At 42.8% G+C, this 27,219-nt stretch overlaps 1 protein-coding gene across 3 annotated transcripts in view; it reads right to left on the bottom strand.

The window, feature by feature from the left end:
* The window catches only part of ACD (ACD shelterin complex subunit and telomerase recruitment factor), a 141,986-nt gene that overhangs the window by 16,565 nt on the left and 98,202 nt on the right, over positions 1-27,219 (bottom strand). For 2 of the 3 annotated variants that reach the window (XM_073550121.1, XM_073550122.1), the window contains exon 12: positions 24,014-24,981. The exons of the other annotated variant lie outside the window; for it this stretch is intronic. In XM_073550121.1, the coding sequence (XP_073406222.1) occupies positions 24,014-24,981 (968 nt within the window). The remainder of the gene's footprint in view (positions 1-24,013; positions 24,982-27,219) is intronic. 3 annotated transcript variants of the gene reach the window in all.

The raw sequence follows: 27,219 nt of genomic DNA, 5'->3' as shown, positions 1-27,219 counted from the left end.
AAAAAAAAGCAATGCAGATCATTTAAGATAAAAGTAGATCTTGAAAGATGTCTACAGAGGTGGGAAAACCTGCTTAGACTAGATTTTAAGAGAGCAACCAGGGCTGGGTAGCTCAATAGTGTTTTTTCTTTGCTACATGTCTGCAGACACTCCAGATCCTATAGATTTGTATATGAAAAACTCTGTTAGGCCGGGGTCACATTTGCAAGAAACTCGGCCTAGTCTCGCGTCTCAATACCCAGCACTGCCGCCGGCACTCGGGACCGGAGTGTGCGGCTGCATGTATTTCTATGCCGCTGAGTGCTCCAGTCCGAGTGCTGGCGGCAGTGCCGGTTATTGAGACGCAAGACTCGTGCAAGTTTCTCGCCAGTGTGACCCCGGCCTTAGTGTCCAACTATAAACACGTCATTGGGGTATACCTGTAATGCCTCATAAGCTATTGGGGCTGGTTAACTAATCCATAACTTTTAAAAAGTGCAGACAAGACCATCTTAAAATATGCCAAATCTATCATAGAGGTTGATTCGGTTTTAAGGATGGCGTAAACTGAAGTCATCCAGACACATTAGATGGATTTGGCCAACAGCCTATTGTGTATGGGGACCCCACCTCGTCATGTCAGGGAAGAGAAGGATCCGACATGTCCAATATCAGAACACCAATCAGGGAGATGTAGTCGATAAGCCAAACCTCCAACTAGTCAATTTCCTTGACACCAATCCCACAGCACTGGTCACTACCGAGCATGTACATAAAGAAGAGCACAGAATCATCTCCACAGCACTGGTCACTACCGAGCATGTACATAAAGAACAGCACAGAATCATCTCCACAGCACTGGTTACTACCGAGAATGTACATAAAGTACAGCACAGAATCATCTCCACAGCAGTGGTCACTACTGAGCATGTACATATAGTGCAGCACAGATTCATCTCCACAGCACTGGTCATTACAGAGCATGTGTATAAAGTGCAACACAGATTCATCTCCACAGCACTGGTCACTACTGAGCATGTGCATAAAGTGCAACACAGATTCATCTCCACAGCACTGGTCACTACTGAGCATGTGCATAAAGTGCAGCACAGATTCATCTCCACTACGACTCCACAGCACTGGTCACTACCGAGCATGTACATAAAGTACAGCACAGAATCATCTCCACAGCACTGGTCACTACTGAGCATGTACATTTAGTGCAGCACAGATTCATCTCCACAGCACTGGTCACTACAGAGCATGTGTATAAAGTGCAACACAGATTCATCTCCACTACTACTCCACAGCACTGGTGACTACTGAGCATGTGCATAAAGTGCAGCACAGATTCATCTCCACTACGACTCCACAGCACTGGTCACTACTGAGCATGTGCATAAAGTGCAGCACAGATTCATCTCCACTACGACTCCACAGCACTGGTCACTACCGAGCATGTACATAAAGTACAGCACAGAATCATCTCCACAGCACTGGTCACTACTGTTTTTCACACACTTTTCTGTGTGTATTCTTGGGCCCATATGGTACTGTCTACATGCACCTTATAATCATATAGAATTTATCTGGTATTGTTTACATGTATTTAGCCGTAGAAAGGTTTTAGTCATTTATATGTGCAATACTTTTTGACAGTGGCTGTATTATACATACCTTCTTGGGGATTACTTTGTGTGGTAAGTCATTGCCTCTATGCAAAGGCATGACTCATTATAGGCCTTTTTTCTTTGCTGTATTTTAAATGTTTTTAACAAAATTGTGTGTTTCTCTGCTTGTTTTTAAAGTTGGCTAATAAAGTGTTATTCATTTTTATCCTATATACAATTGAGCTCCCTTGATATATGGGCGTGATCTTTTCTTGTCTCATGTCATCTCCACAGCACTGGTCACTACTGAGCATGTACATAATAAAGTGCAGCATAGATTCATCTCCAGAGCACTGGTCACTACTAAGCATGTACATATAGTGCAGGGCAGATTCATCTCCACAGCACTCGTCACTACTGAGCATGTATATATAGTGCAGCATAGATCCATCTCCACAGCACTGGTCACTACTGAGCATGTACATATAGTGCAGCACAGAATCATCTCCACAGCACTGGTCACTACTGAGCATGTACATATAGTGCAGGACAGATTCATCTCCACAGCACTCGTCACTACTGAGCATGTACATATAGTGCAGGACAGATTCATCTCCACAGCACTGGTCACTACTGAGCATGTATATATAGTGCAGCATAGATCCATCTCCACAGCACTGGTCACTACTGAGCATGTACATAAAGTGCAGGACAGATTCATCTCCACAGCACTGGTCACTACTGAGCATGTACATATAGTGCAGGGCAGATTCCTTTCCAGAGAACTGGTCACTACTGAGCATGTGCATAAAGTGCAGGACAGATTCATCTCCACAGCACTGGTCACTACTAAGCATGTACATATAGTGCAGCACAGAATCATCTCCACAGCACTGGTCACTACTGAGCATGTACATATAGTGCAGGACAGATTCATCTCCACAGCACTGGTCACTACTGAGCATGTACATAAAGTGCAGCACAGATTCATCTCCACAGCACTGGTCACTACTAAGCATGTACATATAGTGCAGGGCAGATTCCTTTCTAGAGAACTGGTCACTACTGAGCATGTGCATAAAGTGCAGGACAGATTCATCTCCACAGCACTGGTCACTACTAAGCATGTACATATAGTGCAGCACAGAATCATCTCCACAGCACTGGTCACTACTGAGCATGTACATATAGTGCAGGACAGATTCATCTCCACAGCACTGGTCACTACTGAGCATGTACATAAAGTGCAGCACAGATTCATCTCCATAGCATTGGTCACTACTGAGCATGTACATATAGTGCAGCACAGATTCATCTCCACAGCACTGGTCACTACTGAGCATGTATATATAGTGCAGGACAGAATCATCTCCACAGTACTGGTCACTACTGAGCATGTACATATAGTGCAGCATAGATCCATCTCTACAGCACTAGTCACTACTGAGCATGTACATAAAGTGCAGCACAGATTCATCTCCACAGCACTGGTCCCTACTGAGCATGTACATAAAGTGCAGCATAGATCCATCTCCACAGCACTGGTCACTACTGAGCATGTACATATATAGTGCAGGACAGATTCAGCTCCACAGCACTGGTCACTACTGAGCATGTACATATAGTGCAGGACAGATTCATCTCCACAGCACTGGTCACTACTGAGCATGTACATAACCTGAGTGAAGTTGGCACCCCATGTTCTCAAAAGATGAATTGTTTCTGGTGTCCTTTGACAGCTCTTTGGTCTTCACCATAGTGGAGTTTGGAGTCAGACTGTTTGAGGGTGTGCACAGGTGTCTTTTTATACTGATAACAAGTTTAAACAGGTGCCATTACTACAGGTAATGAGTGGAGGAAAGAGGAGACTCTTAAAGAAGAAGTTACAGGTCTGTGAGAGCCAGAAATCTTGATTGCTTGTTTCTGACCAAATACTTATTTTCCACCATAATATGCAAATAAAATGAAAAAAAAACAGACAATGTGATTTTCTGGATTTTTTTTTCTCAGTTTGTCTCCCATAGTTGAGGTCTACCTATGATGTAAATTACAGACGCCTCTCATCTTTTTAAGTGGTGGGACTTGCACTATTGCTGACTGACTAAATACTTTTTTTCCCCACTGTATATATAGTGCAGCATAGATTCATCTCCACAGCACTGGTCACTACTGAGCATGTACATAAAGTGCAGGACAGATTCATCTCCACAGCACTGGTCACTACTGAGCATGTACATAAAGTGCAGGACAGAATCATCTCCACAGCACTGGTCACTACTAAGCAGGTACATATAGTGCAGCATAGATCCATCTCCACAGCACTGGTCACTACTGAGCATGTACATATAGTGCAGCACACAATCATCTCCACAGAACTGGTCACTACTGAGCATGTACATATAGTGCAGGACAGATTCATCTCCACAGCACTGGTCACTACTGAGCATGTACATAAAGTGCAGGACAGAATCATCTCCACAGCACTGGTCACTACTAAGCAGGTACATATAGTGCAGCATAGATCCATCTCCACAGCACTGGTCACTACTGAGCATGTACATATAGTGCAGCACACAATCATCTCCACAGAACTGGTCACTACTGAGCATGTACATATAGTGCAGGACAGATTCATCTCCACAGCACTGGTCACTACTGAGCATGTACATATAGTGCAGCACAGATTCATCTCCACAGCACTGGTCACTACTGAGCATGTACATAAAGTGCAGGACAGATTCATCTCCACAGCACTGGTCACTACTGAGCATGTACATAAAGTGCAGCACGGATTCATCTCCACAGCACTGGTCACTACTGAGCATGTACATAAAGTGCAGGACAGAATCATCTCCACAGCACTGGTCACTACTAAGCAGGTACATATAGTGCAGCATAGATCCATCTCCACAGCACTGGTCACTACTGAGCATGTGCATAAAGTGCAGCACAGATTCATCTCCACAGCACTGGTCACAACTGAGCATGTGCATAACGTGCAGCACAGATTCATCTCCACAGCACTGGTCACTACTGAGCATGTACATATAGTGCAGGACAGATTCATCTCCACAGCACTGGTCACTACTGAGCATGTACATATAGTGCAGGACAGATTCATCTCCACATCACTGGTCATTACTGAGCATGTACATATAGTGCAGGACAGATTCATCTCCACAGCACTGGTCACTACTGAGCATGTACATATAGTGCAGGACAGATTCATCTCCACAACACTGGTCACTACTGAGCATGTACATATAGTGCAGGACAGATTCATCTCCACATCACTGGTCATTACTGAGCATGTACATAAAGTGCAGGACAGAATCATCTCCACAGCACTTGTCACTACTGAGCATGTATATATAGTGCAGCATAGATCCATCTCCACAGCACTGGTCACTACTGAGCATGTACATAAAGTGCAGCACAGATTCATCTCCACAGCATTGGTCACTATTGAGCATGTACATATAGTGCAGCACAGATTCATCTCCACAGCACTGGTCACTACTGAGCATGTATATATAGTGCAGGACAGAATCATCTCCACAGTACTGGTCACTACTGAGCATGTACATATAGTGCAGCATAGATCCATCTCTACAGCACTAGTCACTACTGAGCATGTACATAAAGTGCAGCACAGATTCATCTCCACAGCACTGGTCCCTACTGAGCATGTACATAAAGTGCAGCATAGATCCATCTCCACAGCACTGGTCACTACTGAGCATGTACATAACCTGAGTGAAGTTGGCACCCCATGTTCTCAAAAGATGAATAAAAATACACCATTTGTTTGTGCTGCGTTTGTACTGGTTTGTGCCGCAAAAATGAACGTTTGCGCCGCTTTGGTTCCAGAGATATTGCGCGTTATATTTTTATGAAGCTCCGCCCACTTTCCACCCCATGTTCTTAAATTTTAAAAATGAATACACCGTTTGTGCTGCGTTTGTGCCGCAAAAATGAACGTTTGCACCGCTTTGGTTTCCGAGATATTGTGCGCTCAATTTGCTGAAACTCCACCCACTTTCCACCCCATGTTCTTAAATTTTAAAAATGAATACACCATTCGTTTGTGCTGCGTTTGTGCTGGTTTGTGCCGCAAAAATGAACGTTTGCGCCGCTTTGGTTCCAGAGATATTGCGCGTTATATTTTTATGAAGCTCCGCCCACTTTCCACCCCATGTTCTTAAATTTTAAAAATGAATACACCATTTGTTTGTGCTGCGTTTGTGCTGGTTTGTGCCGCAAAAATGAACGTTTGCACCGCTTTGGTTTCCGAGATATTGTGCGCTCAATTTGCTGAAACTCCACCCACTGTTCTTAAATTTTAAAAATGAATACACCATTTGTTTGTGCTGCGTTTGTGCTGGTTTGTGCCGCAAAAATGAACGTTTGCACCGCTTTGGTTTCCGAGATATTGTGCGCTCAATTTGCTGAAACTCCACCCACTTTCCACCCCATGTTCTTAAATTTTAAAAATGAATACACCATTCGTTTGTGCTGCGTTTGTGCTGGTTTGCGCTGCAAAAAAAAACGTTTGTGCCGCTTTGGTTTATTAACGTTTGTGCCGCTTTGGTTTACGAGATATTGTGCGCTCAATTTGCTGTAACTCCACCCACTTTCCACCCCATGTTCTCAAATTTTAAAAATAAATAAATACATCATTCGTTTGTGCTGTATCTCGCACTGACTTTGTGCCTCAAATCACTGTAACTGATATATGGATAAAGGGAGATAAAAAGAAATGAAAAACACCGGCTAGCCATAGCAATTTTATAATAAAAAAATGTATAAATTGTTCCTTACTAGACCCCATACTTCATTTCGATTTCCTGCTTGTGATGCCCCTCCCCCACACACTGTAACTTGGGGAAAGGCCTAACAATTTGACTACTAGCTGAGAGACTCCCAGGGTAAATCAAGTGTACTTACTTATTTGAACTGAAAATGTGCTAAACTATCTTGGTAGATTTCTGCAAAGCTATTACCTGAGCAAAGAAACTTTAGTTCAATCATGGAGTTGTTCTTTTATCTGTCTACAACAGTGTTTCCCAAGCAGGGTGCCTGCAGGTGTTGCAAAACTACAACTCCCAGCATGACCGGACAGTCAAAGGCTGTCCGGGTATGCTGGGGGTTGTAGTTCTCCAACACATCAAGTTGTTTGTAATTACAGTAATGCTTTAACCCATTAAAAGAGTACTCTGCTGCAAAACTATCCCCTATCCCACCCCCCGGGGGGGGGGGGTTTGGTACTGACCACTGGGACCCCCTGCAATCTCCTGCAGTGGCCCTCAGTGCTCCCCTGCATGGAGCAATCACCGCCCTGTGCAGAGTGACTGCCAACCACAGGGCTTTGCTGTGGCAGGCACGCCCCCACCATTTATTACTATGGGAGAGGCAGAGATACACAATACACTTTTCATCTGTAAAAGTAGAGAGAAGTGAGCATGCTAAGAATAGGATTATTTAATCTCAGTACAGTGATCCCTCAACACATACAATGGCCCCAACATACGATCATTTCAACATATGAAGGACTCTGTTGAATGCAGCATCACCTGCTGCTCCAGTATGGTTTTAACATACGATGATTCACCTGGAACTAATTACCATTGTATGTTGAGGGACCACTGTATCTTAACTATTAAAAATTATGTAATCAATTATTTTCCATATAATACACTGCATGTAAAACTAATAAAAACATTTTTTGTTTTGATCAGATGCCCAGGAAGCCAGCCTGTGACTATGATGACATTATAAATGTCATCTGTTCTTCACATGAAAAAATTATTACAGGACAGGCAATAGCATTCCCCTCAGAAAAAGTATGGGTAGACTTGTGTCAAAAATTAAATAACAAAATGTCACCAAAAAACCTTTACACGTTTGTAAAGACAAATCGGCACAATGTATGGGAAGCCCTTGGTCTGTACAAAGATTTTACAAATATCCCAAAACAACCTTCCAACAGTGAGAGCTCAGAAGGAACAGAGAGTCATTCATCAGTTCAGTGCTATGACATTCAGTTTGAGTTCAGTCTTTCTTTTCAGAGCTGGATCAAAATTTGGCCTGAAAAAGTAATTTACAATGACAAATCTATGTATGCTGATAAAAGAGAATACACAATCTTAAAACCTGGTACATGGACTCACATATTGAATGAGGAGATCTGGAAAAATATCAAGTCATCGTGCACACTTAAATTCAGGAGGGCAAAGGTTTATCCAAATGTTGTATCTAACTACATAGATATAACAGGGTGCTGCACAGAGTGTGATGCACAACTATCCATAAAAGTTGAAGAAATACCAGAGATTGCTAAGCCAGTAGTGCTTAAGTGTATGATCTGCAATATTGATGACAGTCTCCACACAGGAAAATCAAAACGTAAATTATCAGGAGATTAAAGAAAAAGGTTGTCAAAAGAACTCTGGGAAGGACGAAAACAAGCACATGTATGGCGAGCAGCTGAGGCTTATAAAGTTATGGATGTTGGTGACCCTGAGCCTAGCAATCTACCAAATCTAGCAACGTTAAGAAAAGCCAAGCAAGAGATTGGCGAAAGAGAGTTAATGCACAAGGACCCAATTCTTTCATTACATCTCCTGAAATACAGTGTTCCTCAGACTGGAAGCATACACAACATTGGTCTAGATAAATTTTTTTGCCATTACTGGACCAAGTCTCAGATGCAAGTCTACCAAATAAAGTCAAAGAACTTGGGTTCCTATGTAAGTTTTGATGCAACAGGTTCAGTAGTGAGAAAACTAAAAAGACCTGTTGGCATTTCTGCACACATCTTTTTGTACCAAGGGGTTTTGTGTTCGAGTGGAGATCATATCCCAGTAGTGCAGATGCTTTCTGAGAGCCATACTGTTAATTCTATAGCACAATGGCTGACTGAATGGAAACAAGCAGGTGCTACTGTTCCAAAGGAAGCAGTTTGTGATTTCTCCCTCGCTTTGCTTGGAGCTCTAGTTAAGGCTTTCACTCCTTACCCCGACTTGAAGACATATATAAATCAGTGTTTTGGAGTGTTGACCAGGAATGTTGCATCAAAACTACCACCATGCTTTATTAGAATTGATGTTGCGCACTGTATCAAGCTTATTAGCCGATGGGAATGTCTGAGGCAAGCTGGAAACAGAGTAAGGGAATTCTATCTCAGAGCAATGGCACAACTTCTACAGTCTACATCACTTGATGATGCGAGAGAACTCATTCATTCAATTTCAGTTGTTGCTTTTAGTGAATCAGAAGGGAATGATGACAGAGGCACACCAGTTTTATCAGAGACTAGCAAAGTTCAACTGAAGAGACGGATTGCAGAGGGACGTGTTTTACCCACTGTCACTGAAGATGACTATGGAGTAGAGATGAAAGAACAAGAGGATGAGCCAATTCAACCATGCCAAACAGACCTGAAAATATGGGCAACAGAAATTTGTGAAAGGAGTAAGATGCTTGCAGCAAATCATGGTGACCAAGACAATTTACATTTCCTTCCAGAACTTGTTCCAAATCTTTTAAGAATGGCATGTTACCTTCCACTTTGGACAGCCATAATGGTTCCACACTTTAAAAGTGTGAACATGACAGCAAGTTCTGCAAATGTTGAGGCTGAATTTAAGAACATAAAAAATGGACTCTTTAAACATGAATGTCTCCCTATTAGAACCGACCGATTTGTAATTCGTCACCTTGAATTTATGGAAGGCAAAATGAGACTTTCCTCAGCTCCCATAAAGAAAACCGAAAGCAGTGAAAATATGAGCCAAGAGAATGGGCAAAAAAACAGCAACTGTGAGGAGGATTCACAAGTTCACATAAAATTGGGTGATGAAAGTAGCTTGCAGGAGCAGCCTGTTGAAAATTGGAAAGGTCTCAGTATTCCTCCAAAAAAGAGATTGTCCTACCTAACCCCATGTTCCGAGTTGCTGCACATGGACACAAAATTTAACCGAAAAAAAAAGGTGAGCATTTTGAAAAATGGTAACCATGTAGCTAAAAAACCAATACAAGTAAACAAAAAACTTATAAGTATCATTAATACCTGTGCATTTGATTCATTTTGCCAGTGTCTTTGTTGTGCATTCTGGGACAGTGGATTATTTTGCAATTATGTCATCAAAGAAAACACCGTTGAAATTTTTGAATTGGTGCAGACAATTGTGACAAAGGGAGTTGGAAAGGAAGTTTATGCAATGAGGGCTAAAATACTGTCTGGAATATTTGAATATGTTCAGCTGAAGTCAGGTGTGAGGCAGGTCAATGCTGAATGTAATGTTGCACACATAATCTCAATGACAATGAGACAGGTACCAAGTGTAATAATTAAAACACAGTGTTCTTCTGTGTACTGCAATAGAAATATAGCTAATTCAAGAGCAATCCCTCTTCTGCCAATCAATATACATATTTTAGAAACTAATGGACTTAGTAAACTTCAGCTAGCATTGGAAGATGGGCTACACCTAAATGTTTCAAAATGTCTAAAGCCATTAAAGTCACCTCAAGAGTGTCCAGATGGCTTGAAAATTCAGGATGCATCTTCATTGAAATTCCTTTGCAGTGGTTCGGTCACGCACAGCTGCACCACTGGACAAGTACTTTGTATTGAAATAAGTGCAGAAACACAGTATACACTGTCCGAAATACCTGTGAACATACATCTGGACAGTCATTCATTTGTGCTACGAGGGGTTGTTGCCTTCATTCCAGGAACTGGCAATATGTCTCTTGGTCATTATGTTGCCTATTGTAGAAGAAAATTTAATGGCTGGGAGAAATATGATGACCTGTGTGACTTTATTACAACAGCCTCTGCAAAGACCAAGATACAACCCCATGTTGTAATATTTACAAAGGAGGAGTGAATATGTGGAGAATCTGTCTCATCATGAGTCCCGTGGCAAGTCACAGGCTCCAAGATTGTTGTGGAAAGTTTAAAAGTATCCTGGCACCAAACAAAGTGTTAGTAATGCTTTCCTCTAAGGTTGTTTTGGTGCTTAAAGTGTATGTTTAAAATAACCTAAAATATGCCTTACCAATATTTTTTTATTCTGTTAACATTTTGTTAATGTGGATTTCCCATTATGATTAAACCGTTTCATGGTTCTTTAAACAGTTCTGCTGTCTACAAAGTTTCATCTGTTATTGGTAATTCCATTTTTATCTGTGTTTGATTTGCAAAGATTTATTAAGCTCTGAAGGTCCTGTTTAGTTGGACAGCTATATTAAAATAACAATACTTTTGTTTTGAGCCAGACACAAAATCATGGTCTACCACGGTTTTGAGTCCAGCAAGAAAACCACATATGGAGCAAAAATGAGCCAACTAGGGTCACTTGCGGACCCCAGCCAGATCATAGAAATGAATGGAGCGTATGCCCAGTATGCCCAAATGTAATGTTAACCCAGCCATATTCACACTGCAATCCAAAGCCATCACACACAAAGTGGTGATGTCTACGGTCATTGCATATTTATGCAAAGATTTTCATAGAAGATGACAGTCACTTTACATAAACTGGCCAACGTCAAAAGTAATCACAATCTTTTTTTTCCCTGGAATTCTTTTTATAGTGCAACGTAATTTGGCTAAACAATGTGTTAGGCCTGCTGGGTAATATAAAAAAAGAAACAAAACCCCTCAGCAGGCCCAGATGGAACTATGGGAGCCACTGGGTCCTAAAACCCTCCCTGCAAGGTGACGTCAGCAGGGAGAGGACAGCCAACACTCACGTGACAAAAATAACCAATAAGACTGCAGCTGAAAAGTCAGACACACCTCTGGCTGAGAAACCACAACAGAAAATATATACAATAATTTAATAACGTTGAGACCAGGTGCGGACCACTGGTGCCCCCGCCGATCTAGATTCCCTACGCTGCAACCCTAACTAGACCGTCAGACTTCACACCCGCAAGGGCGATCCACCCGACCACCATCTCCCTAGTCTCAATCCTGTCTCCAACCTGACTAGGGTGGGGGCCCTAGGGTTACAGCTGGTAGTGGCAGAATGTAAATAGGGCACCAGCAGTCCACAGATGTTCTTACCTGGTCCGTAGAAGAAACTGCAGAAGCAAACAATATCTCGGAAACCAAAGCGGTGCAAACGTTCATTTTTGCGGCACAAACCAGCACAAACGCAGCACAAACAAATGGTGTATTCATTTTAAAAATTTAAGAACATGGGGTGGAAAGTGGGCGGAGCTTCATAAAAATATAACGCGCAATATCTCTGGAACCAAAGCGGCGCAAACGTTCATTTTTGAGGCACAAACCAGTACAAACGCAGCACAAACGAATGGTGTATTCATTTTTAAAATTTAAGAACATGGGGTGGAAAGTGGGTGGAGTTTCAGCAAATTGAGCGCACAATATCTCGGAAACCAAAGCGGTGCAAACGTTCATTTTTGCGGCACAAACCAGCACAAACGCAGCACAAACAAATGGTGTATTCATTTTTAAAATTTAAGAACATGGGGTGGAAAGTGGGCGGAGCTTCATAAAAATATAACGCGCAATATCTCTGGAACCAAAGCGGCGCAAACGTTCATTTTTGCGGCACAAACCAGCACAAACGCAGCACAAACAAATGGTGTATTTTTATTCATCTTTTGAGAACATGGGGTGCCAACTTCACTCAGGTATGTACATATAGTGCAGGACAGATTCATCTCCACAGCACTGGTCACTACTGAGCATGTACCTAAAGTGCAGCACAGATTCATCTTAACTAAAAGCTGAGATCCTTAGATCAGGAACAGAACAGACATTTATAGGACATTTCATAACTTTCCCAAATTATTATGAAAGCATTTACAGCACATCCTGCATTGTACTACTGTACCCAATTTATTGCATATTTTAGGAGTTGGTGCATTTTATACCACTCCAACTCCACAACCCTGCTGCCAATCTTTTTGCTCTTTAAGGGATAAGCTGCTGTCAGGGATGTTTGTGGTCAGCTTTCTCTTAGAGAAAACAGCTTATGGGAGAATTGGTAAGATAGCGGCCGGCTGATCGCTTTAAAGTGCATGGAGGAACTTTAGACTACACAGTCTAAAGATGTGCCAGATATAATAATTGGCAACTTTACTCTTAGAAGTTATGCCAAAATCTTGTTTTTTTCCATATCACAATCTTAATTAAAAAACTAAACTAGCAATCTTGCAATTTTCACACTGGCTACTAGGATATTTTTAAGCTCATACTTCCTGTACTTTCAGAAAGAGTTTACAGCAGTTTACTTAACATTGGAGGCAAGATGACAATGCAAGGTAACACTTAAAACATAACTAGTAAGAAAGGATCAACAGTTTACAATAGGCAATGTCACAGCAGATCCTGCTACCCCTTCCTTCACAATGACCTTTGCACATGCTCATTAGATGGGTCAGACTCTATTCATTTTGGCTATGTACGTGTGTAATTTCCTGAAACAGGAAGATAGGGTCTAAAAAAAGCAACAGTGATCAGTGTAAGAATTTTAAGATTTCTAGGTTTTATTTTTACTACAGATTGTTTTACGGAAAAAAAAAAACTTCATGAATGTAAATTCAGAAGGTTTATCCAGATGTAAAGTGAGCGAGCAATGCTGTTGGAGTAACTCCAATGTAGTTAATGGTGCTACGCTATTTCCATAACTCCTTTTCAATTCAATGGGAGTAACGCAAACATTGTGACACGGCTGTGCTTAGTTCCTAAATGCATGTTTCGGCAGTGATGCGAATTAACCTTGAAGTTAAAGCAATGGAACATTCTTCAATGGGCAAGGGACCTGACCTCATCCTGATTGCTCATGCTTTTCACTTAAGGTACTGTCACACTTAGCGATGCACCAGCAATCCCGACCAGCGATATGACCCGGTAGGGATCGCTGGTGCATCGCTAAGTGGTCGCTAGTGAGCTGCCACACAGGCAGATCTCACCAGCGACATAGCAGGGGTCGCTACTTACCTGTCAGACGAGGCGATCCTGACGTCCTCCCGTCCGCGCGTCGCTCGTCTGCGCCAGCAGGAAGCCCAGCAGGAAGCTGACAACGAGAAACGGTCCAGGATGTTCTCGCGCGATCAGCGATTACCAGCGGGGAGCGGTCGGAGGTAAGTATCAGACATAGTGATGTCGCTAGCAATATCGCTATAACGTCACAAAACCAGTGACGTTATAGCGATATTGCTAGCCGTATCGCTTAGTGTGACAGGACCTTAACTGAAGACAACACTGAAGGCAGATAGACATACAAACAAGCAGCAACTGAAGCCAGCAAGGGCAAAAAATCAAACTCAGTATTTGTCTATGTGTTCCAGGCTTCAGGCAGTCAATAACTTTAAGCTCGAGTGCCCACGATCCGGAACTAGCAACGCTTTGGATGCAGCACATGTTCACTTAACCATACGGATTTACCGCATTCAATACATTTCTATTGATGTAATTTCTCTTGTGGAGACTAGAGTCTCCACAAGTGAAATTTTTGTGCTGAGGTCTTGATACATGCACCACATCTCAGTGTCCGTGGGTGCCTGTGGATGCATATTGGACATGGTATTTCTAAAATTCCCATCCACTATGCTGTAATATCTGCATAAATATGCAGCGTCAAACCTGCAGCAGTTCATCCAAGTATTAAAAAATAATACTTACGGTATGTTACTTTATCCAATTACTTTTGAGTTTGAGCAAATAAGACAGACTACAGTATGTATAAACTAGTTGTATCGCGATTCCTAAAGGATCAATATTTTTGAAAAATCCCTAGAATTAAAGCTGAAAATTAGTACAAAAAAAAACTAACCTTCACCTCTGAACAGAATAAAACAAATGTGAACACGTGCAAGCTGCTCTTGCTGCATAAAGTACAGAACAGATTACAATAGCACTCTATATAAGCTAAGATGTATGCAAATATAAAATACATGATTTTTAAACTGCATTACTGCTAAAAGAATTTACTTATAAAATGAAGCTACTTAACGCACAAATTGGCCAATATGTGTGTGTCCACCTGCCATGACAAGGCGACCTTTCATTTCTTTGGTAGTAGCCTAAACATAATATTTATCATACATGCCTCTCCAGAGAAAAAAAATCTACAACTATAAGGTGTAGGTTCCAGCACTAATTAAAAACAGCCTTAGGCTTAAGCAGGGCTGTGGAGTCGGTAAGCCACAGTTGCGACTCCGACTCCTGGATTTTATCAGGCTCTGGCTCCGACTCCTTCATAAATGGCCAATTCATAACAACAAATTTACTGTTGTAAAATATTAATCATCGTGCTTATTCAGTTTCTCACCATCATATAAGTAATCAGACCACTTAGAGCAAAAACTACATTTATTAGAATACAATTAGAATATAGCAAATAACTTTTATAAACTTTTCTAAACTGTAAGTAAATATGCAATAAACACTTTTATGCAGTTAATAAGAAGAAATCTATAAATTTGTCCTCAGAAAAAGTATTGCCTCTGTCAGATCCTCCTTCATGGATGCCCTCAAATCTGATCTAATTATTTTGAGAGCAGAGAACAACCTCTCTACACTAACTTGTGTTGGTGGCAAAGCAGTAACCACTCGGGCAACATCTCTGACAATGTCAGGATACAGAGGAATCGCTTGTTGCACTGTTATTTTTGATGAACGGTCAAATTTCTCAATTTCTTTTAGTGCACATGAAAAATTCTGCTGAAATGTACTGGCTGTGTTCCTTGATGGGGATGACTCTTCTTCTATGCGGGAATGCTTTGCACGGTCCTTGTGATCCAAATATTTTTCGAAATTAAATTCTTCATCAGTTGATGATGAGGGTGAAGATGTGGCAGGACGACCAAATTCTTCTTGTTCCTCCTGACTGTTCTGCAACCCTTTCATCCTTACTGCTATTTCAAACAGAGCTTCTTTTCCTTTACTTAGCTGTTGATCATCTAGAAGAATCCGATGCATTGGGTCTACATAAACAGCTGCCAAAAGAATGTTATTTTGTAATAGTTGCTCCTCTCTCCGTTTCATTGATGTAGCAATGCCACTTGCAATTAACCCTCCTCTTTGGGACAGGCGAAACATCAGGTTCTTCCACTCCTTTAAGAAAATACCTGGAGTCCCCACTGGACAAACAAAAGATCTGTGCTGCTTCTCATGGCTTCTCCCGTTGTGTTCTATTTCAAGAGTCGGCTTATAAGTTACTATCGCGATGGTACTACACACCAGAAAAACTGCATCATTTGAGACTGATTAGCTCCCCTCTGTGTTGGAGGTGTGGGGAGTCGCGGGGTAACCCGTCTCACATTTTTTGGTTCTGTCCTACTCTTGCTCAATTCTGGTCAGATGTCATGGGGTTTATGAAGAACCTTAGCATACTTAAGGCAGACCTGACTGCGGCGGAGGCACTCTTATCCTTACCTTCAGAAAATTTCCAACCTAAGAAGCATGAGCTAGCGCCATTGATGCTGGGAGCGGCAAAACAATTGATCGCCCTTAGGTGGAAACAGCAAACCCCCCCGACTCTGACAGAGTGGAAACGTAAAATAAGAGATTTGTTTAGACTCGAGGAGCTCACGAGTTGGGACTCGTCATCTCATGAGAAATTTAAGAAAACCTGGGCACCTTGGATACATTTACAGGACACTGCGGGGAGGCTGGGGGGTGCCACAGCGGCCAAGTAGCGAGGAGTGATTGAGCCCTGGTGGCCACTGAGCCAATTTCTTCAAACTATCTAAGGTCATAATTGCAACAGATGTACATGAGAGAGCGTCGTATCGGCTGAGGCGACATTCTGGTGGGGGCGGTTCATCGGGCCTCTTCACTAATATTTTTATCGGAGAACCTCAAGAGCTTGTTTTTCTTTGTAAAGTATGCCCTAGAGCATCAAGGATACCTGCCTATGTAATGGGTTAGTTTTAGTTAGGTTATTTACCTCGTTAAGTGTTATATTGTTTTGAAAAGAGTAAAACTGTATAATTAATGCTTTGTAATTCTACATACAGACTTGTACCTCATAATTTGAACATGTTTTGCTTCTGTATTGCTGTAATCTCTCTTTATTAATAAAATAATTACAAGAAAATACCTGGAGTTAAGTCCTCTGCTTGTAATTTTTTAGTCACTGTAAATGGGTGCTCTAGCAATTTTTCCAGCTCAGTCACCTGATTCCACTGACTTTCATTTAGCGTCAGTTGAGGGTTAGCCATGTCTACAAGAAAGGTTTTCAGTTCAACCAAGCGCTGAATCATTAAGTAAGTACTGCCCCATCGTGTGGCTTGATCAATAATTGCCCCTTTTCCAGCACGTCTCTTCAAAATTGAGTCAACTTTAGGGGTTCTGGCAACAGTAGCCAATTTTCTCACCTTGCCAATCAGTGCAGCAGCATGTCCTTCTTGCAGACTGTCTCTTATAGCCAGCTGTAGCGTATGCACAACAAAGCGCATGTGATGAAAGAAAGAACATATTGACACAGTTTCAACAAGATCATCTAAACTATCATGTTGCTGTTCATCTGAAGCAACTTCAGTTTGCTCCTCAGTTACAATACTGTGTTCCTCTATTTCAAACATTTCTGTGTCTGTGGACCCAGAATGTTCTTCTAGCTGCTGGTCACCATCATTACTCTCATTCATTAGCTTAATAGTACTTATCATATTTGAAGCATTGTCAGTTACGACAGAAAGAACTTGCTCTTTAAGTTCATAGTCTTGCAGAACCTTTTCCACCAAGACCTGGAGAAACTCACTGGTGTGATGAGCTTTGGTGTCTTTTACTGCCAATGTCATGGTAACTATTTCATTTTTGTCACAAACAAATCGGACATTGATGGCAAAATAGTTCACTCTGTGACGTGTGCAGGCATCCATTTTAAGAAACAGAAAGCGTCCCTTGAGAGTTTTTTTTTTTTAAGTTCTTCCTTTTGTTTAAAAGCTTCTTCGATTACTAATTTTCTAATTCTCTCTCCAGAGAAACACCAAGCTTGCGGGCCATTTCCCCATTCAGACACATAAAAGCTGGTCGTGAAAATAATGAAATAGGCACACTATCCTTTACAACAAGCTCTATGATCTGTTTTTTAAATGTATCTACTGTCATTGTCACAGTAACTTTGTCACTGACAAAATATCTTGCAACTGATGGCTGCAAAGTTCTCTGCTCCTTTGTTTGGCTGGAAGAGCTGGGCACTGGTTCATTGGTTTGGATGCAGTCTCTCTCATCCAATGCTTTCAGTACTTCTGGATGAAAGCGCTGTAAATGTCTCTTTAGATTAGAAGCTCTGGTAGGAGCATTTTTATCTTTGCCTGAATATGCACTCATCTTGGCTTCACAGCATTTGTTTTCGTCTGGATCATTTGTCATACACTGACAGACATAATGTTTTCTATCTTGAGTGATGGTGAAATGTTCAAATACAGCTGATTTAATGTGATGCTTCTTTGACATTCTCAGGTTTTTAATTCTGCATTCACAATCCAAATGACAATTGTTTTTCCTAAAAACAATTGTACTAAATTATTGCCAGGTCGTACAACTGATATAGTGGTCAGTAATACTGTTATTATTCCTCATGTACTCACAGTTAACTGATGCAAAGTTTGTTGAAAGGATAATACTTCTTACAGTCTTCCTCTTCTGAGTAGCAGGCAGCTGTGAGATGCTTGGAAGACGCACACCTAGTATGATCTAGTCTAGAGGAGGAGCTTTACTACTAAGAATTTGCAACACATTTTCACTTTCAGTTTCATACATTGTAAGTAGGGGGGTTGGGGCAGCATGAGGGTAACCAAGTATAAGATTAGATAAGGGCAGTGGAGAACAGTGACACACAAGAAGTAAGAAATGTCTCTATCTCCAGCAGAACTGCTTATCACTGTTGTTCATAGTTTGATAGAACATATATATTTGAGTAACATTTATAAAATTCATATGAAAGTTCAATTATGAAATATTAATACATTTTTTTTAAAGCTGGAGTCTGAGTCGGTACATTTCTACCGACTCCACGACTCCGACTCCACAGCCCTGGGCTTAAGGAAGGGGTGTTCAGCCAAATACAGAGGCAGACACCACATCCAATAGTAAAGTACAAAAAAAAAACAAAAAAAAAAAAACTGACCAGCACCACCTGGCTGGTGTTGTTCCTGCTAGAAAAAAAGTCACCTTGTCAAGTCTGATGGGCACACATGAATTTGCCAATTTGTGAACTAAGTACCTTCATTTTTATATAGCAGTAATGCAGTATAAGTTTCTTATAGTCAATGGTTGTATATATCTTAGCGTATACAAAGTGCTGCTGTATTCTTATTTGTATATTAATGCAAACCTGTCAGCAGGATTTTGCTAAGTAAACCGCAGGCAGTCAGGTTTGCACTGTAAATTAGGGCTCATACTCACTTGCCCCTCGCATGAAAACCTGGCACTGCCGCCCAGAGCGTGCGGCTACATGTACTTCTATGCAGTGCCGGGTATTCGTGCGAGTCTCTCGCAAGTGAGTATGAACCCTTATACTGATTAAAATGATACTTCAGGTGAAGAAATCAATCTTGCGGTTCTTGTGTAATCAGTTTTAGGCCAAGTTCAAATTAGGCATTTCTGCAGCTTTTTTAAGCAAATTTTCAGCTGCGTTTTACAGTACCAGCAAGGTCTATTAGATTTCAGAAGTCTCATGCACACACCTTGTTTTTTTGTCATCAGGATTTTGTTCTTTCGTGTTTTTTTATCCACTGAAATGAATGGGTACTGAAAAAACGCAGGTATCAGGTTCTGCTGCGTTTTTTCTGCCAAAAACTGGATTCAATAGAATAAGACTTTTTTTTTCCAATACTAAACTTTATCAGCATGCACAAGAGACAAATCTAGCATACCTTCAAAAACTACATAAAAAAGAAGAAAAACATGCTTTTTTCTGCAGCGTCTTTCCTGCAGAAAAAAAACCGCCTAGTGTGATCTTACCCTTAGAACTTTTTAGTTAATGAGATGCTCGTGTTGAGGGCCGAGACGGTAGGCAGAATCATATCTTGGTGCTCTAGGCCAGAGAAACAAAAGACGCCATAGGCCGCCCCAAAGCACAAACATGTTTCTCATCATAGAGACAAAGAGAGTGACAGACTATTTGTGCTTTGTGGTGGCCTCTGGCTACAGTCCCACCCCTGAGCACGAGCATATCATTAACTGAAAACTTCCAACACAGGTATCATTTTAATCAGTGTAAAGGCGCCAACCTGACAATGCCTGTAGTTTACTTAGAAAAATCCAGCTGACAGGATCGCTTTAAGGCTGAAAGTTTACACATCCTTTGAGATGTGATTGAACTAGTAAATAAATCTAAAATTATGAAAATTCTGGCACTCTCCAAATACTTTTAAATTCATCTAGAATTAGTTACCTTGTATTGAAGGGCATCCACCACCAACTAAATAAAACTTTAAGCAACTTTGTGACTAAAGCGCATTACTTAGTTCTCTCTGATGCGGAGTTATGTCTAATATTATTTTAGTTCAGTGGTCCGTATGACTCTTCATGGGCAGGTGTTTTAACGGTTGGGCCGTGGTCCTGCTCTGCTCCTGTCTAGCTGCTGTCCTGCTGGCACCAGTGCTGTGGAGTCATGGTCAATTTTGGTGGAGTTGGAATAAAATGGACCGACTCTGAAAATATATAATACATTGGGTACAGTAGTACAATGCAGTATGTGTGTGCTCTAAATGTTTCTGCAAACATTTATGAAAGTTATGAAATGTCCTATAAACTATCTGCTCTGTTTCTGATCTAAGTATCTAGGGTTTAGTTGAGATGAATCTGTGCTGCACTTTATGTACATGCTCAGTAGTGAAGCTCCTCTACATATCAGAGAAAAGTCACTGGGAAGGAATTCCTTCACTCATCTCAGAACTGCTAGAGTGAACAGGAAGTAGCTTGATTATGTTATCATAATGGTGATGAAAAGCCCGATGTCACCATTTTACTATAGTAAATTTATCACTTAAACATGAGCCATGTATGAGTGAGTCAGAATCAAGGAAATCGAGGAGTAGGAGTGCGCAGTTTGGCTTACCAACTCCACACCACTGGCTGGCAATAGCAAGTTGAGATACTAGAGTTAGGGACCATCATGATTGAGAACACCTTCTGAAGGTGGGTAGCTTTTACACGCTTTTGATAAAAATCTTGTCAACTAAGTACCCTATGTTATCTAAATGTACTATTACTAATTCATTACTGCAGGGTATTCACCGATTAGTTTTTATCCTAGGTAATGTTTATAAATGGCCAGAGTGTGAATGTGCACCTACATACCAACATGTGTTCCAGCTTATTTCTTTGGTATTGCTTTATTATTTTAATCCAGACCTGCAAACACAGTTCACATCACTACTGAAAACATTTAACAACCTTTCCATCCTGCAAATCATTGAAACAAACTTTTTGCAGGTAATAGTTTTATGAAGAATCATGAAACTTCCAGGCCTCTTATAATTGCAGTGTCAGTACTGGCTGCATACACTCATTGACAGCTGCAAGTGAGCATGGGATGATATACTACTCTTATAATTCTGCTTAGATCGAACAGTTTGCATGTTTCCTCTTCCAAGGGGGACAGGCATGTGACCACTTCAGCCATTTGCAAAGCATAGCTGTGCACAACGAGTCATTGCTGTGTCCAGTGATTGGCTGTCGTGATCACATGCTTGTACAAGAGGATGTACTGGATCCATGTCACATCGTAAAGTCTTTAAAGGGAAAGTGCCATCCCAAAAAAAAATTTTCAGCAACTGAAAAAATGTAAAGAATTAATGTTTACATTTTCTTAAAAAATATTATCATTTGTTTTTAATTTTGTAAAATATGAAAAATAATTATAAAAAGTTTGGCATTTCCACTTGTTAACACTAGGGGGAGCAGATACTGAAATTTGGCACAAAAACCTAGCGTATAACTAGCTCACATTACTGTCCTGCAGTAATTGTGGGCGTACATGTCCATGATGTTTGATTTTGATATATGATCATGCCCTAAAATGGACACTGTATGGGCGGAATCTGCTGACATGGGTGTGGTGTCACTCCTCTCCTCCCCTACTGGGTGCTTGCTAAGGGAAAAGAGAGGATGACATCTAGGAACACAGTGAGCAGCCATTTTGATGGGGCCTGCAAAGTTACTGACTGTCTTTTCATGTAAAGTCTGGATCAGAACAGGTCACTAATCAGCAGAAATGTTTCCTGGATTTCTGTGAAGCAGACAAAAAGATGGTCCATCCATGTGTATAAAACACAGCGCTCTATGTACAATCCCTGGCACCGAACAGGGTGCCCCCCACAGACCAGCACGCTGCTCTCCTGAAATACTCTGTGCTGCTCCTTCCTCCATATATCAGGCCCCTGTCGCCTCGCTTTCACACATCGCCAGGACAGGATCTGAGGAGAGGAATGGGGTCTTCGGTCACCGAGGATGGCAGGCAGCAAGGATTCTGGGAGCAGGGTGACAGCAGCACAGAGTATTTCAGGAGAGCAGTGTGCTGGTCTATGGGCGGCACAGAGAGAGAAATATGGTGGAGGGAGCAGGGTGACAGCAGCACAGAGTATTTCAGGAGAGCAGTGTGCTGGTCTATGGGCGGCACAGAGAGAGAAATATGGTGGAGGGAGCAGGGTGACAGCAGCACAGAGTATTTCAGGAGAGCAGTGTGCTGGTCTATGTGGGGTACACAGAGAGATATATGGTAGAGGGAGCAGAGTGACAGCAGCACAAAGTATTTCAGGAGAGCAGTGTGCTGGTCTATGGGGGGCACAGAGGGAGATGTATGGGGGAGAAGCAGGGTGACAGCAGCACAGAGTATTTCAGGAGAGCAGTGCGCTGGTCTATGGGGGGCACAGAGGGAGATATATGGGGGAGGAGCAGGGAGACAGCAGCACAGAAATCCAGGAAACATTTCTGCTGATTGATGGCCTGTTCTGATCCAGACTTTGCATGCAAAGACCCCATTCCCCTCCTCAGATTCGGTCCTGGCGATGTGTGAAAGCGAGGCGACAGGCGCAGTCCGGGGTGACGCTGGGAAGCAGGCTGGGGGGGAATGGAGCCATACAGTAACGATAAAAATGAGACCCCTCTCTCTTCAGTTGCCTCCCCAGCCCTCCCCTGACTGCACCTATTACCCCTGACCCGTCTGCAGGTGCTCAGCCAGAACCACCCTAGAATGGGTCCCCTTTTAGCAGATCACAAATAATACTGCCATATACTTCACACACAATGCCGCCATATAGATCATACACAATACCACCATGTAGATCACACATAAAACCAGCAGGGTGACAGCAGCACAGAGTATTTCAGGAGAGCAGTATCACACGGCAGAGAATTAGATACACGGCTCAGCAGACAGTATCACACAGGAGAGGATTAGCTACACGGCTCAGCAGACAGCATCACACAGGATAGGATTAGATATACGGCTCGGCAGACAGTATCACACAGGAGAGGATTAGATACACGGCTCAGCAGTCAGTATCACACAGGAGAGGATTAGATACACGGCTCAGCAGACAGTATCACACAGGAGAGGATTAGATACACGGTTCAGCAGTTAGTATCACAAGAGAGGATTAGATACACGGTTCAGCAGACAGTATCACACAGGAGAGGATTAGATACACGGTTCAGCAGTCAGTATCACACAGGAGAGGATTAGATACTCGGCTCAGCAGGCAGTATCACACAGGAGAGGATTAGATACACAGCTCAGCAGTCAGTATCACACAGGAGAGGATTAGATACACGGCTCAGCAGGCAGTATCACAGGAGACAGTATTACAGATATGCCCACACTGGTGAAACTTCCAGCCCCCCCCCCCCCAATTATACACTAGACTATGGGCTGTATATGTCACTGTCCTCCTCAGACAGCTATAAAAGCTCTCATAAAAGCAAAGGTGTCAGATTACAGGAGATCACTGGGGCTGTGAGTGAGGAGGCGGAGACAGAGCATGAAGCACGGTGCAGAAAGTGGAGCTCAGCAGATAGCACTAGGCTACAGTAAAATGGCGCCCAGCCACACCTACAGCAGTGAATGGTGCAGCCCACAGGGGCGTGCCCAGTTCACTGCTAATGAGGCTGCATGGTGGGGTCGGGAGCCGACCGCAGTCTCCTATGTCCAGGGATGGCCATATTTGCAGACTGTATGAGTCCTCCACAGATCTGCAAATCAAGATGCAGCGCCCAGTGGCTACATTAAAACATTATTACAAACAAACCATAAATCCTAGTTAGTACAACATTTGCTTTAACAACATGTTTTGTTACTTACTCTTTTTTTGCAAATTATATAAAATTGCGGCACCTTCCCTTTAAGACTGTGGCCAAATCTGAGAAATTGAATGCATTTCATTGTGAATATGTAGTTACAACAACAATTAGCAGTAACATTCCTCACCAATTTAGTCCGTCCTATTTCCATGACAGAGACTGGGTTTTTCTCTTTGACCTGGAAAGATGACGATCCATGCATTGCATTAGATGGTGCTTCCTGTATAAGGTCTTTATTTGTTGTAGGCCCATTCGCAGAATCTTTAGATACATGGATTGTTGGATTGGCCACAAAGAGTAAACTGGGTTTGTGTGCTTTTATTCTCTTTCTGCCAAGTTTATTGCATTGTGTATTATGTGATTTAACAGGTTGTTCAGACTTATTATTATTTTGCTTGATATTTCCATCAGGGATTGCTGCCTCTTTTTTTTCTATCTGGTTACTGACTTCAGTGAAATTTACACCATCCTCATTATCTGACACTGTGTCATTTTCGCCACAAGATTGCACGGTAGTAGTCACACAATCTGGCTTTTCAATGTCTGCAGGTTCCAGTTGTGCCAAGTCTGACTGTGTGTTCTCTGGATCCCCAGAAGTATACTTCCTCTTTGAGGGTCTCCGTGTGCCCAGAACACAGCTTTTCCCTCTGTTGCTCTCATTACTGAGGAAGGAGCGGTCTCTTTTAGAGGCAGAGCTGTTTTTACTTTCTGACATATGAGACTTAATTGGACTTATCTGAACTTCATTGCCTGTTGACAAACTTCTCTGTAGTGAATCACTGAATGAGTCTTGAGTAAGTGGTATTATATTGAAAGAGGCAGCACTGGAGTGTACACTTCCTCCTTGTTTGCAGTTAGGGCTAGCATTATTGCTGGCACTGTCAGTCTGAGGTCTACTTGTACTGGGCTGTTCTGGGTTGGAAGAATGTTCGGAAAACATCAAAGGAGAAATCTCACTCTTGCCATCAGAGGAGTCACTCATGGGTACATCTGCATGATGTGTGAATATTTCGGGAGTGCTACTGTCTGTATCTGATACAGCGTCATTTTCCCTGCTCTTCTGAGAAACAGAAGACGAACACTTTGGCTGGGAATCTAAAAAAGCAAATACAAAAGTTACAGCTAGTAAAATGTGTATTGACACATTATATATGGACACAAGAACAATAAAGTAATGTTTTCCATTGTACTGTTCAGACTGTATATCTAGTGGATGCTTAAGAATGATCTTCTGTCATGGCCGAAAAGTGTTGCTCCCCTTGAAATTGTTGCAGAAAATGAACTACCGTATTTTTCGGATTATAAGACGCACTTTTGTTCCCCCAAATTTTGGGGAAAGTGGGGGGTGCGTCTTATAATCCTAATGTGTGCTGTAGAGGAGGGGGGGCGGCTCTGGAGTGGTGTCAGGGGGCTGGCTGCAGGCTGCAGAGACAGAAGGTGGTCAGTGCTCCCGCTCATTAGGCTCATGTAATATTCACTGCACTCGCTGTCCATCACCTCGGTGCTGAAGCCGCGCCGAGTTGGTGGACAGGGGAGCAGCGCCTATTGCATGTGCCTGCACTCTCCCCCCACTGCCCCGCCACTATAGTCACCTTCTGATGATGGCTCCGTGCTCCTATCTCCCCCCGGGCTCTTCCTGTGTCTGTACCAATAGGACCTGTGGTCACGTGACTCCCAGTGTGCAGCACTGCGGTCATGTGATGGAAGGTCTTGCAGCTACAGTGAAATGCCTGTATGAGCAGCTCCTGGATGTCAGCACAGACACAGGAAGAGCCGAGGGGGGAGCAGGGAGCCCGGAGCCATCATCGGAAGGTGAGTTAACCTTTAGTTATTTTATCATGTGCGTGCCAGCAGCACAGGGGGGCATATCCAGGATGCGATGGAGGGGCATGTGTGTGCCAGCAGCACAGGGGGGCATATCCAGGATGTGATGTGGGGGCCATGTGCGTGCCAGCAGCACAGGGGAGCATATCCAGGATGGGATGGGGGGGGCATGTGCGTGCCAGCAGCACAGGGGGGCATATCCAGGATGGGATGGGGGGGCCATGTGCATGCCAGCAGCACAGGGAGGCATATCCAGGATGTGATGTGGGGGCCATGTGTGTGCCAGCAGCACAGGGGGGCATATCCAGGATAGGATGTGGGGGCCATGTGCGGCCCGGAAGCACAGGGGGCATATCCAGGTTGTGATGTGGGGGCCATGTGCGTGCTAGCAGCACAAGGGGACATATCCAGGATGGGATGTGGGGGCCATGTGCATGCCAGCAGCACAGGGGGGCATATCCAGGATGGGATGGGGGAGTCATGTGCATGCCAGCAGCACAGGGGGGCAATGTGCCAGTAGCACAGGGCGGCCATGTACCAGGATGGGGGTTTAATAGATACCAGGATGAAGGACATATATATGATTTGTAAGATGGACACTGGCATTATAAGACAGAACCCCATTTAACATAAAAAAATTCTCTTTTTCTTCAACAAATTTTGGGGGTGCGTCTTATAATCAGGTACATCTTATAAAGCGAAAAATACGGTATTTTTTTCAGTAAATGATTGCAACTACACATTTTGCTAAACACATTTCCTTTGTGTGTATTTCAACAACACATTTATTTTTGCTTATCTTATTGTCTGGTGCAATCCCCATTAGGATGTGCTCCACTATTGCCAATGCCATCCAGTGCACGTCTTGCCGCATGTATGAAATCCTTGAACACCCGGTCGAGGGTGCATACTGCTGTGCAAGATGTGAGCACATTGTGCATTTGGAAGCCCAGATACTGGATCTAAATGTGCAGCTGGCAACACTGAGATCCATAGACAATATGGAAAGGAGTCTTCTGCTCACTGAGCAGACGCTCAATGGGATAGATGAGGGGGGGGATGCTAGGTTGGAGCTGCAGGACAATGAAGCAGCTAGCTGGGTGACAGTTAGAAGGCGGGGTAGAGGGAAGAGCACCAGGTACGCTAGTCCTGATCTAGCACACCCCAATAAGTTTGCTAAGTTGGCAGATGAGGGGAGTGTTAGTGCAGGAGTAGCACTGCTGCAGCAAGGCATGTCCTCTGAAAGCCGGAGGAGTGTCTGCTCCAGTAAGGGGGGAAATAGGAGAGCAGGGCAGGCCAGACAGGTTCTGGTAGTGGGAGACTCAATTATTAGGGGAACAGATAGGGCAATCTGTCACAAAGACAGGGATCGTCGAACGGTGTGCTGCCTACCTGGCGCTCGAGTCCGACACATCGCTGATCGGGTTGACAGATTACTGGGAGGGGCTGGTGAGGATCCAGCGGTCATGGTGCACATTGGCACAAATGACAAAGTTAGAGGTAGGTGGA

Source organism: Dendrobates tinctorius, unplaced genomic scaffold (genome assembly GCF_039654945.1).
Source record: "Dendrobates tinctorius isolate UK_male_01 unplaced genomic scaffold, ASM3965494v1 ptg000163l, whole genome shotgun sequence".
Classification (NCBI taxonomy): domain Eukaryota; kingdom Metazoa; phylum Chordata; class Amphibia; order Anura; family Dendrobatidae; genus Dendrobates; species Dendrobates tinctorius.
The sequence above is the reverse complement of the archived record's forward strand: the minus strand, read 5'-3'. Positions and strand labels throughout refer to the sequence as shown.